Genomic DNA, 12,135 nt, shown 5'->3' with positions numbered 1-12,135 from the left:
AAATAAAATTAAAGTTCAAATCACCCCCCTTTCCTTAAAATAAAAATACTTAACCAATAAAAATATAAACATGGGCATCGCCGCGCACGAAAAATGCCCATACTATTAAAATATAACAATATTAATGGCATACAGCAAATGGCGTAGTGGGAGAAAAAATAAAAACTTCAACTACCCAATAATTTTTTAATAAAAAGTGATCAAAAAGTCACATACACTTAAAATTGGTATCACTGAAAAGAACCGATCATCCCGCAAAGAATGAGCCCTCACACAGCCCCATACACATAGCTACAAAAAAGTTATAGGGGTCAGAATATGGTTATGAAAAAATAATTTTTATTCCCTCAAAGGTTTAAAAAAAAATAATAATTCAGTATTAAAACGCAAGAAAATTATACAAGTGTGGTATCGTTGGAACCGTACTCACCTGGAGAATGAAGATAACAGGTCAATTTTACCGCATAGTGTACAGTGTAAAAAAAAAACCTTTATCAGAATTGCGTTTTTTCCCAATTCTACCCCATTTGGAATTTTTTTCACGCTCCCTACTACATGGTATGCAACCGTAAATGGTGCCATTAGAAAGTACAACTTGTTCCACAAAAAATAAGCCCTCATAAGGCTATGTGAATGGGAAAAATAAAAAAGTTAGGACTATGGGAAGGCGGGGAGTGAAAAACGAAAACGCAAAAATGGAAAATCCCAGGGTCCTTAAGGGGTTAATTTTTATTCAAGTTATGTCTCAAGGCTTTTTATAAGGTTGAACATTGACTTATAGGAGAGCTGCCTTACATCTGGTGTGGAGGCAGAGCTTGTTAGGAGATCGTGTGCCTACCCTCTTCCTTGTTTTTCTTGGAGTGATGCTTCTAAGTACTTAATAATAGGATTTTTCTCTTGGAAATGAAAATGAAGTAAAAACTGCAGAAAAGCTAGTGGAGATATAATGCTGGACGACATTAGGCTACCTTCACACTCACGTTGGGATCAGTTCACATAATACAACCAACTGCATCCATTCAGAACGGATCTGTTTGTATTATCTGTAACCTAGCCAAAACGGATCCGTCTTGAACACCATTGAAAGTCATGATGAAACTGAGCCAAACGGATCCGTCCTGACACACAATGTAAGTCAATGGGGACGGTTCCGTTTGGCTCAGTTTCATCAGACGGACACCAAAACGCTGCAAGCAACGTTTTGGTGTCCGCCTCCAGAGCAGAATGGAGACTGAACTGATGCATTCTGAGCGGATCCTTTTCCATTCAGAATGCATTAGGGCAAAACTGATCCATTTTGGACCGCTTGTGAGAGCCCTGAACGGATCTCACAAACGGAAAGCCAAAACGCCAGTGTGAAAGTAGACTAATACAGGGACAACATAAAAGGTGCAGTGCTGCATCACCCTCATGATCACGCATGTTGAAATCTAGCCTAAGCTGATCCTTCTTTCCCCCTGTCTTTATCCTTGGGGAATAGTTGGGCTGCCATTACATTTTTAATTTTTTTGTTAGCCATGAAGGGATTAGGGAAGTTAAGTGTACATACTTGTGACGTGACATTGCTAATGAGCTTAACCACTTCCCATCTGGGCCATTTACCCAGTTCCTGACCGAGCCTTTTTTTGCAAATCTGACGTGTCACTTTATATGGTAATAACTTTGGAACACTTTTACTTATCCAGGCCATTCTGAGATTTTCTCATAACACATTATACTTCATGATGGTCATAAATTTGAGTCAATATATTTCACCTTTTTATTTATGAAAAAATCCCAACATTACCCAAGATTTTGAAAAAATTAGCAATTTTCTAAATTTCAATTTCACAGCTTTTAACCTGTTCCAGACACATGACAAACCGATACGGCACGTCATGTATAGTATAGTTCCAATCCCCGCCGCCCGGCGGGCGGTGATCGGAACCCGGTGCCTGCTCAAATCATTGAGCAGGCACCTTGGCTGAATGCGCCGGGGGGGGGTCCTGTGACCCCCCCCCATGTCGGCGATCGCAACAAACCGCAGGTCAATTCAGACCTGCGTTTTCGGGTCTCTGGGGACCCGATAAACCGGAACAGGTTGGTGATGTGATAATACACCACCAATAACCATCCTGCGACCTCTTAGGATCGCTCTGTCGGCTGCAGGGGCAGGAGGTTCAAATTACCGAAGCGCTCCTCTCCTCCTTCTTTTGTGTCCGGGGAGCCGAGCGCTGCACGTGGATCGCTGCACAGATCTCCAGACAGCACCCCCATCTGTGCCCCAGCACCCAGGTAATTAGGGAAAGGCTAGGGACAGGTTAGATTAGGCAGGGATATTTTAGGGCAAGTTAGTGAAGAAAAAAATAAAACTATTTTTGATTGTATCACCCTAAATCAGGTGTCTGGGGTCCACAGCACAGCTGTGTGACCCTAGACCCCCCCAGGGGTGCTGCAGCTTGCCCCCCTGCCCCGCAACTTTTTTTTTTTGGGCGTACGCTGACTGTGGCCGCCACTCTTAGCGTCCGGCCACTGTTAGCGCATCGCACACCCCACCGCTGATCAACTTCGGACGGTTGATCAGCGATTTTGAATATTTATTTTTTTCACATTTTTTGGCCTTTTTTTTAGTTAGTCTTTTTTTTTGTCCGTTAGGTTTAGGGGGAGTTCGCGAACACCCGTGCCCCCACACACACGCACACTGAATAAAGATGTACACGCACACACACACTCCCCTATGGCCCGCCGGATGTTCTCGGCCGAGGAGGCATACGCCCAGCCCCGAGTCCGAGAGTCCCAGTGAGGACGAGGATGACCCCACTTTCCTTTTGTCATCCGCGTCCTCCTCATCATCTAGCAATGATGATGACCCCCCCAAGGCGGCAGAGACGCCGCCAGGCGGAGCAAGGGGGCCGCCATGCTAGGGACCCTGTGGCCCACCCTAGTACAAGCAGCTCTGGGGCTCATACTAGTTTTCCGGCCCACCAGTTAAATCCACCGGAGCCCCCTGCCGGTGAACTTGTCTAGTATACCCCAGAGCGTTATGAGCCCGTGATTCCTGATTTTGTAGGCCAAACAGGAATCCAGATTTCCACAGTGCGCTTCACTGAATACGACTATTTTAGTCTTTTTTTCAGTGACCACTTTGTAAATCTGATGGTGGAGCAGATGAACCTGTACGCCCAATAGTTCGTTGCTCAACACGCGGGCTCCTTTTTGGCTAGGCCCGGTGGCTGGACCCCAGTCAGTGCAGCCGAGATGAGGACATTTTGGGGCCTCGTGCTGCGTATGGGCCTAGTCAAGAAACCTAGTGTCAGGCATTACTGGAGTGGGGACGTCCTCTACCAGACTGTACTTTACAGTACGGCCATGACACGCTCCCCGGTCTGAGGCCATCCGGAAATGCCTGCATTATTCAGATAATGCAGCATGTCCGCCCCCCCCCCCCCCCTTCCCCTGCCTATGACCACCTGTACAAAATCAGGGCGGTCATCGATCACTTTGGGGCCAAATTCGTACAGGCCTATGTATCTGGAAGGGAGGTCGCGGTTGATGAGTCTCTCATTGCTTTGAAGGGGAGACTCCTTTTCCGCAAGTATGTTCCCTCTAAGCGGGCGAGGTATGGCGTGAAGCTGTACAAACTTTGTGTGAGTACCTCAGCTTACAAGTTTCGTGTGTACAAGGGGCGAGATTCCCGTATTCAACCCCCAGAATGTCCCCCCACTCTGGGTGTTAGCGTGAAACTTGTGTGGGACCTTATGCACCCACTGCTAGATAAGGGTTACCACCTGTACGTGGATAACTTTTATACTAGTATCCCCTTGTTCCAGTCCCTCGCCGCCAGATCCACGTCCGCTTGTGGGACCATGCGGAAAAATCAACGCGGCCTCCCTACCCACCCCCTCCAGGTACCTATCCCCAGGGGTGAGACCCGTGCCCTTGCCAGTGGAAACCTGTTGCTGGTCAGATATAAGGATAAGAGGGATGTCCTTGTACTGTCCACAATTCATGGTAACAGCATCACCCCTGTCCCTGTGCGAGGTACCGCGGCAACGGTCCTCAAGCCCGATTGTATCGTCGACTACAATCGGTATATGGGAGGAGTTGATCTATCTGATCTAGTCCTCAAGCCATATAACGCCATGCGCTAAACCCGGGCATGGTACAAAAAAGTTGCGGTCTACTTGGTGCAGGTTGCCTTGTACAACTCTTTTGTGCTGTCCCAGAGCGCTGGCAACACAGGGACATTCCTTCAGTTCTATGAGGCAGTCCTCAAGGACCTAATCTTTTCTGACCGGGAAAGAGCAGGCCGGAGTACCTCGGGAACTGGAGGCGCCTGGATCGTCCCTGGCCAACACTTTCCAGGTGTGGTCCCCCATACTGGAAAGAAGGGACGGACCCAAAAAAGGTGCAGTGTGTGTCACAGGAGGGGGATACGGAAGGACACCACTATTCAGTGTGACACTGTAACAGGGTTCCGAAGGTGCACTCGGTCCCCCATTACCCGCAGACCTGTTGCTTAGCTTTGGGAATGAGGATCTGTGTTTGACCTCATTCCCAGGGCGGCTTTACTGCTGGGTGGCTCCCTGCTCCTAAGTCTGCCTTGAGCGCCGAGCTGATCACTCGGTGCTCAACTGGTTGGTCTGTCGGTCATGTGACGCTGGCCACGTCACATGACCCTCACTCTCCACTATAAATACAGGCAGCCTGCTAGCCACAGGTTGCCTGTTAATTTCTAGGTTCCTGGCTATTTGTTGGACTACTGAATACTCACCTGATTCCGTTCCCTGACGATCCTTTGCCTGCTCCTCCTGTACTGCGCATTCGTCCTGGTATTGTGACCTCGGCTCCCACCTGACTACTCTCTTAGGACTCCTCTTGTACTTCTATACTCTCCTCCTGGTATTTGACCCCACCTTCTCCTGACCATTATTTGCTTAACCCTTTGTACTGCGTAGCTCTCTTGGTTCTGACCCGGTCCGTTCATGTTCCGTATTTTGTCTTGTCTGTCTTCCCTGCACGTATCCTAAGTTAGGGACTGTCGTCCAGTTGTCCCCTGTCATCAGGACTCGTGAGGCAAGTAGGCAGGGCCAGGGGTGAGGGTGGAGCGCAGTGGTCACTATCCTTTCCCCTGTGTGTGTGTGGACGTGACCGTTACAGACACGTGCCCCGACCATCCGGGCCTCTGCATTTTTGGTTGCTTCTGGGAGAACCACACTTTCATGGAGTACTAAATTTATATTCCAATTTAGCCACTGACAATCGGATAAAAAACTGGTTCTCAGACTTGAGACACTAAATAAAAAATAATAAATAAAAAAATAATATTTAGTAAAACTAAAATAAATAAAAAAAAGTAGACCTATTAGGTATCGCCACGTCCGTAAGAATCTGCTCTATAAAAATACCCCTACCCCTCAGATGAACACGGTCAAAAAAATAAAATAAAAACTGTGCCAAAAAAGCAATTTTTGCCAAATTTTCCATTTTAATCCGTTTTTTTCCAGTAACAAAGCAAGGGTTAACAGCCAAACAAAACGTAATATTTATTACCCGCATATTGCAGTTTACAGAAACACCCCATATGTGGTCGTAAATTGCTGTATGACCAAATGGCAGGGCGCAGAAGGAAAGGAACGCCGTATGGTTTCTGGAAGGCAGATTTTGATGGCCTTTTTTTTTTGGGCACCATGTCTCATTTGAAGCCCCCCCATGATGCACCCCTAGAGTAAAAACTCCTTAAAAGCGACCCCATCTAAGAAACTACACCCCTCAAGGTATTCAAAACTGATTTTACAAACGTCGTTAACCCTTTAGGTGTTCCACAAGAGTTATTGGCAAATGGAGATGAAATTTCAGAATTTCTATTTCTGGTAACCTTGCCTCACAAAAATGTTATATAGATAAACCAAAAATCACATGTACCCTAAAAATAGTCCCAACAAAACTGCCACCTTATCCCATAGTTTCCAAAATGGGGTCACTTTTATGGAGTTGCTACTCTAGGGGTGCATCCGGGGGCTTCAAACGGGACATGGTGTAAATAAACCAGTCCAGCAAAATCTGCCTTCCAAAAACCATACGGCATTCCTTTCCCTCTACGCCCTACTGTGTGGCCATACAGTAGTTTACAGCCACATATGGGGTGTTTCTGCAAACTACAGAATCAGGGAAATAAATATAGCATTTTGTTTGGCTGTTAACCCTTGATTTCTTACTGGAAAAAATTGATTAAAATGAAATTTGAGAATTAAAATTTTTGGGCAAATTTTCCATCTCCATTTGCCAATAACTCTTGTGCAACACCTAAAGGGTTAACAAAGTTAGTAAAATCCGTTTTGAATGAGCGGTGTAGTTTCTTAGATGGGGTCACTTTTATGGAGTTTCTACTCTAGGGCTGCATCAGGGGGGCTTCAAATGGGACATGATGTAAATAAACCAGTCCAGAAAAATCTGCCTTCCAAAAACCATACGGCATTCCTTTCCCTCTACGCCAACCGTGTGCCCGTACAGTAGTTTACGACCACATGTGGGGTGTTTCTGCAAACTAAAGAATCGGGGCAATAAATATAGCATTTTGTTTAGCTGTTAACCCTTGCTTTGTTACTGGAAAAAATTGATTTAAATGGAAAATTTGCCAAAAAAGTGAAATTCTGAAATTGTATCTCCATTTTCCATGAACTCTTGTGGAACACCTAAAGGGTTAGCGACGTTTGTAAAATCAGTTTTGAATACCTTGAGGGGTCTAGTTTCTAGAATGGGGTCATTTTTTGGGTGGTTTCTCTTATGTAACCCTCACAAAGTGACTTCAGACCTGAACTGGTCCTTTAAAAAGTGGGTTTTTGAAAATTTCTGAAAAAGTTCAAGATTTGCTTCTAAACTTCTAAGCCTTGTAACGTTCCCAAAAACTAAAATGTCATTCCCAAAATGATCCAAACATGAAGTAGACATATGGGGAATGTAAAGTAATAACTATTTTTGGAGGTATTAGTATGTATTATAGAGGTAGAGAAATTGAAACTTGGAAATTTGCAATTTTTTCCCAAATTTTGGTAAATTTGTTTTTTATAAATAAAAATGATTTTTTTTTACTCCATTTTACCAGTGTTGTGAAGTACAATATGTGACGAAAAAACTATCTCAGAATGGCCTGGATAAGTCAAAGCGTTTTAAAGTTATCACCACTTAAAGTGACACTGGTCAGATTTGCAAAAAATGGCCAAGTCCTTAAGGTGAAATATGTCCTTAATGAGTTAAAACAGAAAGTGATACCTCCTAAAATATTTATTACTTAACATTCCCCATATGTCTACTTTATGTTGTCATCAATTTGTAAATGTCATTTTATTTTTTTAGGACGTTACAAGGCTTAGAATTTTAGAAGCAACTCTTAAATTTTTTTTAGAAACTTTCCAAAACTCACTTTTTAAGGACCAGTTCAGGTCTGAAGTCACTTTGTGGGGCTTACATAGTGGAAACCCCCCCATAAATGACCCCATTGTAGAAACTACACCCCTCAAGTTACTCGAAACTTATTTTACAAACTTTGTTAACCCTTTAGGTGTTCCACAATCATGGCTAATCGGTCACCTGGACTCCAGGATCTATACTCTGAAATTTGGCCCATCTGGGGTATCAGTTGGGGCATAGCAGGCAATATTTGTCTAGTCTCAGGAACCGCAGGAGTGGCACTTGGTGTATTTTGATACTGATGTCTTGTTATACCACTCTCAAAACTACCCTGACTCCCTTCCCACCGTTCAGCCTGCATGTATGGGGTGGGTAACACAGGGTCAGATTGCATCATAGGTGCCTATTGGGCTTAATTGTGGGGCACTCGAGGTTGCAGGACTTCCTACCTACCACATGGGATCTAGTTAAGACTGGGTACAGTCCTACCTTGGGCTTAGGGGCACAGCATACCGCACAAAGGTCCCCCCAGCCTGGGTTCTGATTGCCACAAGCGTGGCATATCCACCCTCCAGATTCTTTATACGGTGGAGGCTGTGACTTCTCAGTGTGAGAAACCATCGGACTCTTCAGGGTAAAACATTCATAGGTCACCTGGCCTGAAGAGGTTGCATATTCCTTATATCCTTCTCTACATATTTCCTCAGCAACCTTTTCCCATTTTTCTGCAGTGTGCGCTAAGCCTTCATTTATTAGCCATCCCCTACATTCTTTCCTAAAAATTTTCCACCGTTCAAGATCTAGACATGCATTCTTACATATATCAGCTTTTATTAACATTTTATCACATCCTTTGAAAGCATCCTTTCCTACTCTCTTTCACTATTTGTCTGGCAGTGTTTCTCCCCGGACTTACTTCCTGTGGTCCCCATGGTCTATCTCTGTCCAATCCCAGGATTTGGGTCTGGCTCACAAGACACTTTAACACCCCAAATCCTAAATTACATAGTTTGCCGGCTAGGCTCCCCCTAGGTCCTCCTCCCTCGGATTATAATCCTTCTGGTACACCTAGTCAAAATGTACTCTAGGTCCTCCTCCCTCACAGTCCTTCTGGTACACCTAGTCAGGACTTGCGCACATACCACTTTGGGGACCCACCAGGTCTATTAACTTCAATACGGGGTGTCCCTTTAATTTTTTTCAGCCAGACAAATTATCAGTACATACAATACTATAGCAACTATCTCTAATTCCTCTATTACTATTTAGACTTCTATCTTACCTAGATCTTTTCTATATCTTCCTGGAGATGTTTTACAATCTGCAGAATAAGGTCTTACAGTTTTACTCTCTGATTTGGGAATCCTTCTTTTTACCAAACAGACTCTCAGGCCGTACAACTTTCGCTCCTATTCTTTGGGGTTGTCCCTGACTGCTACGCTGGATCCCCTGATTTCATTCACTCATTCGCCACGTGATGAGTCTGTGTTAAGGATAAAGTCTCTTTGACACCCTATTTCCTACAGTTTATTTTTCTCACACACACATCCCTCTCCTTCTGTCTCCTTAAGGGAGAAGGACTCGTCTTGTCACATACAAGACGTCACACCTACTGGAATCCCTCATCAATCAGGGACATATTCTTTTGCCCCTCATAGATCATTCACACTCTTACACCTTCTCATTCAGGGATTCTCATAAAACAACATGCAGTCTATATCTTTTCAAATGGAGATTACCTGACCTTATATATTTCTTTACCACTACTGACATTACGATGTATAGCCCTAACAGATGTCTTACAAAACTGACAGTAATATGCAATGCATACAGGTGGATGGTTAAAGGGAACCTGTCACCGGGATTGGATGTATAGAGCTGAGGACATGGGTTGCTAGATGGTCGCTAGCACATCCGCAATACCCAGTCCCCATAGCTCTGTGTGCTTTTATTGTGGAAAAAAACCGATTTGATCCATATGCAAATTACCCTGAGATGTGTCCTGTATGTGAGATGAGTCCAGCGTGAAGGAGCGCAGCACCGCCCCACATCCTCTGAATCTCCTCCTTGCTCCACAACGTCAGACAGCCAGAGCGCCATAATCTCGCGATGCGCGAGCTAGCAAATGCGCTGTTCCTTCCCTGAGGCTGATGCCAGCACAGGGAAGGAACAAATCGTTTTTTTTTCCCACAATAAAAGCACACAGAGCTATGGGGACTGGGTATTGCGGATGTGCTAGCGGCCATCTAGCAACCCATGTCCTCAGCTCTATACATCAAATCCCGGTGACAGGTTCCCTTTAATTCTGTTATGTGGCTACGATGCTCGCTGCAATCTGGGAACGCCCAGAGCCTCTTATCAAAACAGTCTTGAGACACCATACCAGTTGACCGTGGCAAACCCTGGTCTGTGGAGACTGTCTCAACTCCACATTGACAGCATAACATTAAACCAACATCACATCAATATCACAGTTCTTTTGGACTGAACAATTATAACCATAACACTCACCCAGATCTTAGCAGTCAACCCAGGGAGGGACAGAGGGTAATTTTGTAAGGATAAAAGTTCTTACCATGCAGCTGCTTTATGGTTTGTCCATCCCGGTGGAGCACATGCCGTTGTTGATCCAAATGGCCTTCCTCGTTGTCCTGTCCCTGTTATAGGGCACCATTTTCTGTGGTCGCAAACCGACCTTTCTGATGTGATGCAGTGTCCTAATTTGTCTGAAATTGAGTGAGCCGGCTCGAGGTCAAAATATAAAGTCACAGCAACCTGTTTTTCTCATAATGTCCTCTTTATTGTAATGAGCAGTGCACTTATTTATACACAGACCGACACAATATAAACTGTCCTCTTGTACACCAGTTTTGAGTTTCTATGTTTGGTTTCAGATAAGAAAAAGAATGATCAGCATAGGGGGAGTAGGGGCCCATTGTGGAATTTGTACTCTTGCTTTAAAGGCTAAATCCCCCTCTTGTGTAAGCACAGGTTAGACATAGATGAATATGTATACAAAATGGACGCCTTTATGCTTTCCCTCACATGGGTGCCGGGGAGTGGGGTAAGTATAACCTGTATGAGGTGCCCGGGCATTTTGGGGGGCATTATAGCTGTTGGATAACCCCTTTAAAGGGAACCTGTCACCTGGTTTGGGGCATGTAAACCACAGCATGCTATTTTGTAGCTGGGGATTATGATCCCAAATCTGTCCATAGCAAAACCCATATCTCCCAGCAAATAATACATGAAAAAAATCAAACTTGCAGAGTAGAGTCCAGGACTCTTCTCCAACGGCATCAGGCACATGCATATTATGCCAATACAGCTCAGGATGGTACATCTCCCTTTATAAAATATGTACTGGAAAGTGAAGAATGATTGTTGGCTTCATCAGCACATGCGTCTGATGCCACCGGAGAACAGTCCCGCTTTCTTCTCCCGGTACGGGGATGGAAGGGTTTGCTGTGGGCAGGTTTAGGACCCTAAACCCCAGCTGCATAATGGCACGCTGGTGATATAGTTGCCTCTATCCAGGTGGCAGGTTCCCTTTAAAATGACTCTTGAGAATCCGCACCCCATCCAGCGAGTCGTGCACTCCTGATTAGCCTGTCTGCCCATAGGCTGATTTTAATTAGTTTCAGTATAAAGCTGTAGCCTGCTCTGACTACATTCATTGGAAGCCGTCTGGCACAAGGAAAGGTATGGAGTGGGCTCGGCATGCATGTTGGTACCTGCATCCCTTGTAAGTAATGGAGGCCATTATAGCACCAAAAATGGTAAAAGGCAGAGTGGACCCAGCATTCTTGTGGATCTAACACTTCCTGAACTTTATGGCAGCCATATTTGCGCATAACAGGTAGTATTTAGTGTTAGGACCCGTCTTACAGAGATCGCCTTGACGTACGGCAGACGGGCTCAGATGGTTTTGTACAAAATGCATTGGCCAAGCATCTCACTTTATAACTAAGCGTAGCATTAGCACTATAATATTTTTTTGTGACTATGGCATTATTGTACTTTATCTGATTTGCAGGGTGCTGTTGTATGGTCTTTTTTTCTCTCTTGAGAATCCGCACCCTAGCGCACAGAGTCCATGATGAACATGCTTTTTCTTTTACAGGTCTTGAAATTTCTGATTCCGATATCTACTCGAGGGCGATTAATGCTGCTTTGTCTGTACATGACACCCATCTTACCATTAGTCCTACACTATTTGGGGAGAGGCATGCTCCGGACAGCCGCGCTTCAGTTTCAAGCCTGACTCCAGCTAATCTGTCACTGGGTCATGTGACCAGAGCACTGTGTCGCGGCATTATTGAGAACATTTATTCCATGCTGCCGTCACATCGTCTGAAAGAGTCTGGGATTCAGCAAATCGTTGGGAGTGGAGGCGCGCTGGCAAGGAATGCTATCTTAAAGCAGGAGGTGGAGAGAGTCTTCCCTTTCCCTGTAGTCTATGGAAAGGATGTTGATTCTGCTGTAGGGGCAGCTATGGTGATGATTTAGCAGTAGATATCCGTAAACATAGTGCAAATCTGTGATCATATTCAGCAAATCAAGCAGAGCCGCATTGACACTGATTGCTTGCAGGAGCCTGTTAATAATTGTCAAAGGAAATGTGCAATATTTGCCTTTATAACATCCTATTTCTGGCTGTCTGCTGTGCTTTGTATTGTATATTATCATGCATTTTGTAGAATACCGTAGTTAAATTTAAATGATAATTAAAGTTGAAATATTTTC

At 44.7% G+C, this 12,135-nt stretch overlaps 1 protein-coding gene across 2 annotated transcripts in view; it reads left to right on the top strand.

The window, feature by feature from the left end:
• SHPK (sedoheptulokinase) overlaps positions 1-12,135 on the top strand; it is a 51,367-nt gene extending 39,232 nt beyond the window's left edge. For both annotated transcript variants that reach the window (XM_040423344.1, XM_040423342.1), the window contains one exon: positions 11,513-12,135. In XM_040423344.1, coding sequence (XP_040279278.1) covers positions 11,513-11,898 — 386 coding nt within the window. In that variant the 3' untranslated portion in view covers positions 11,899-12,135. The remainder of the gene's footprint in view (positions 1-11,512) is intronic.

The sequence above is a fragment of the Bufo bufo genome, chromosome 3 (assembly GCF_905171765.1).
Source record: "Bufo bufo chromosome 3, aBufBuf1.1, whole genome shotgun sequence".
Classification (NCBI taxonomy): domain Eukaryota; kingdom Metazoa; phylum Chordata; class Amphibia; order Anura; family Bufonidae; genus Bufo; species Bufo bufo.
The sequence above is the reverse complement of the archived record's forward strand: the minus strand, read 5'-3'. Positions and strand labels throughout refer to the sequence as shown.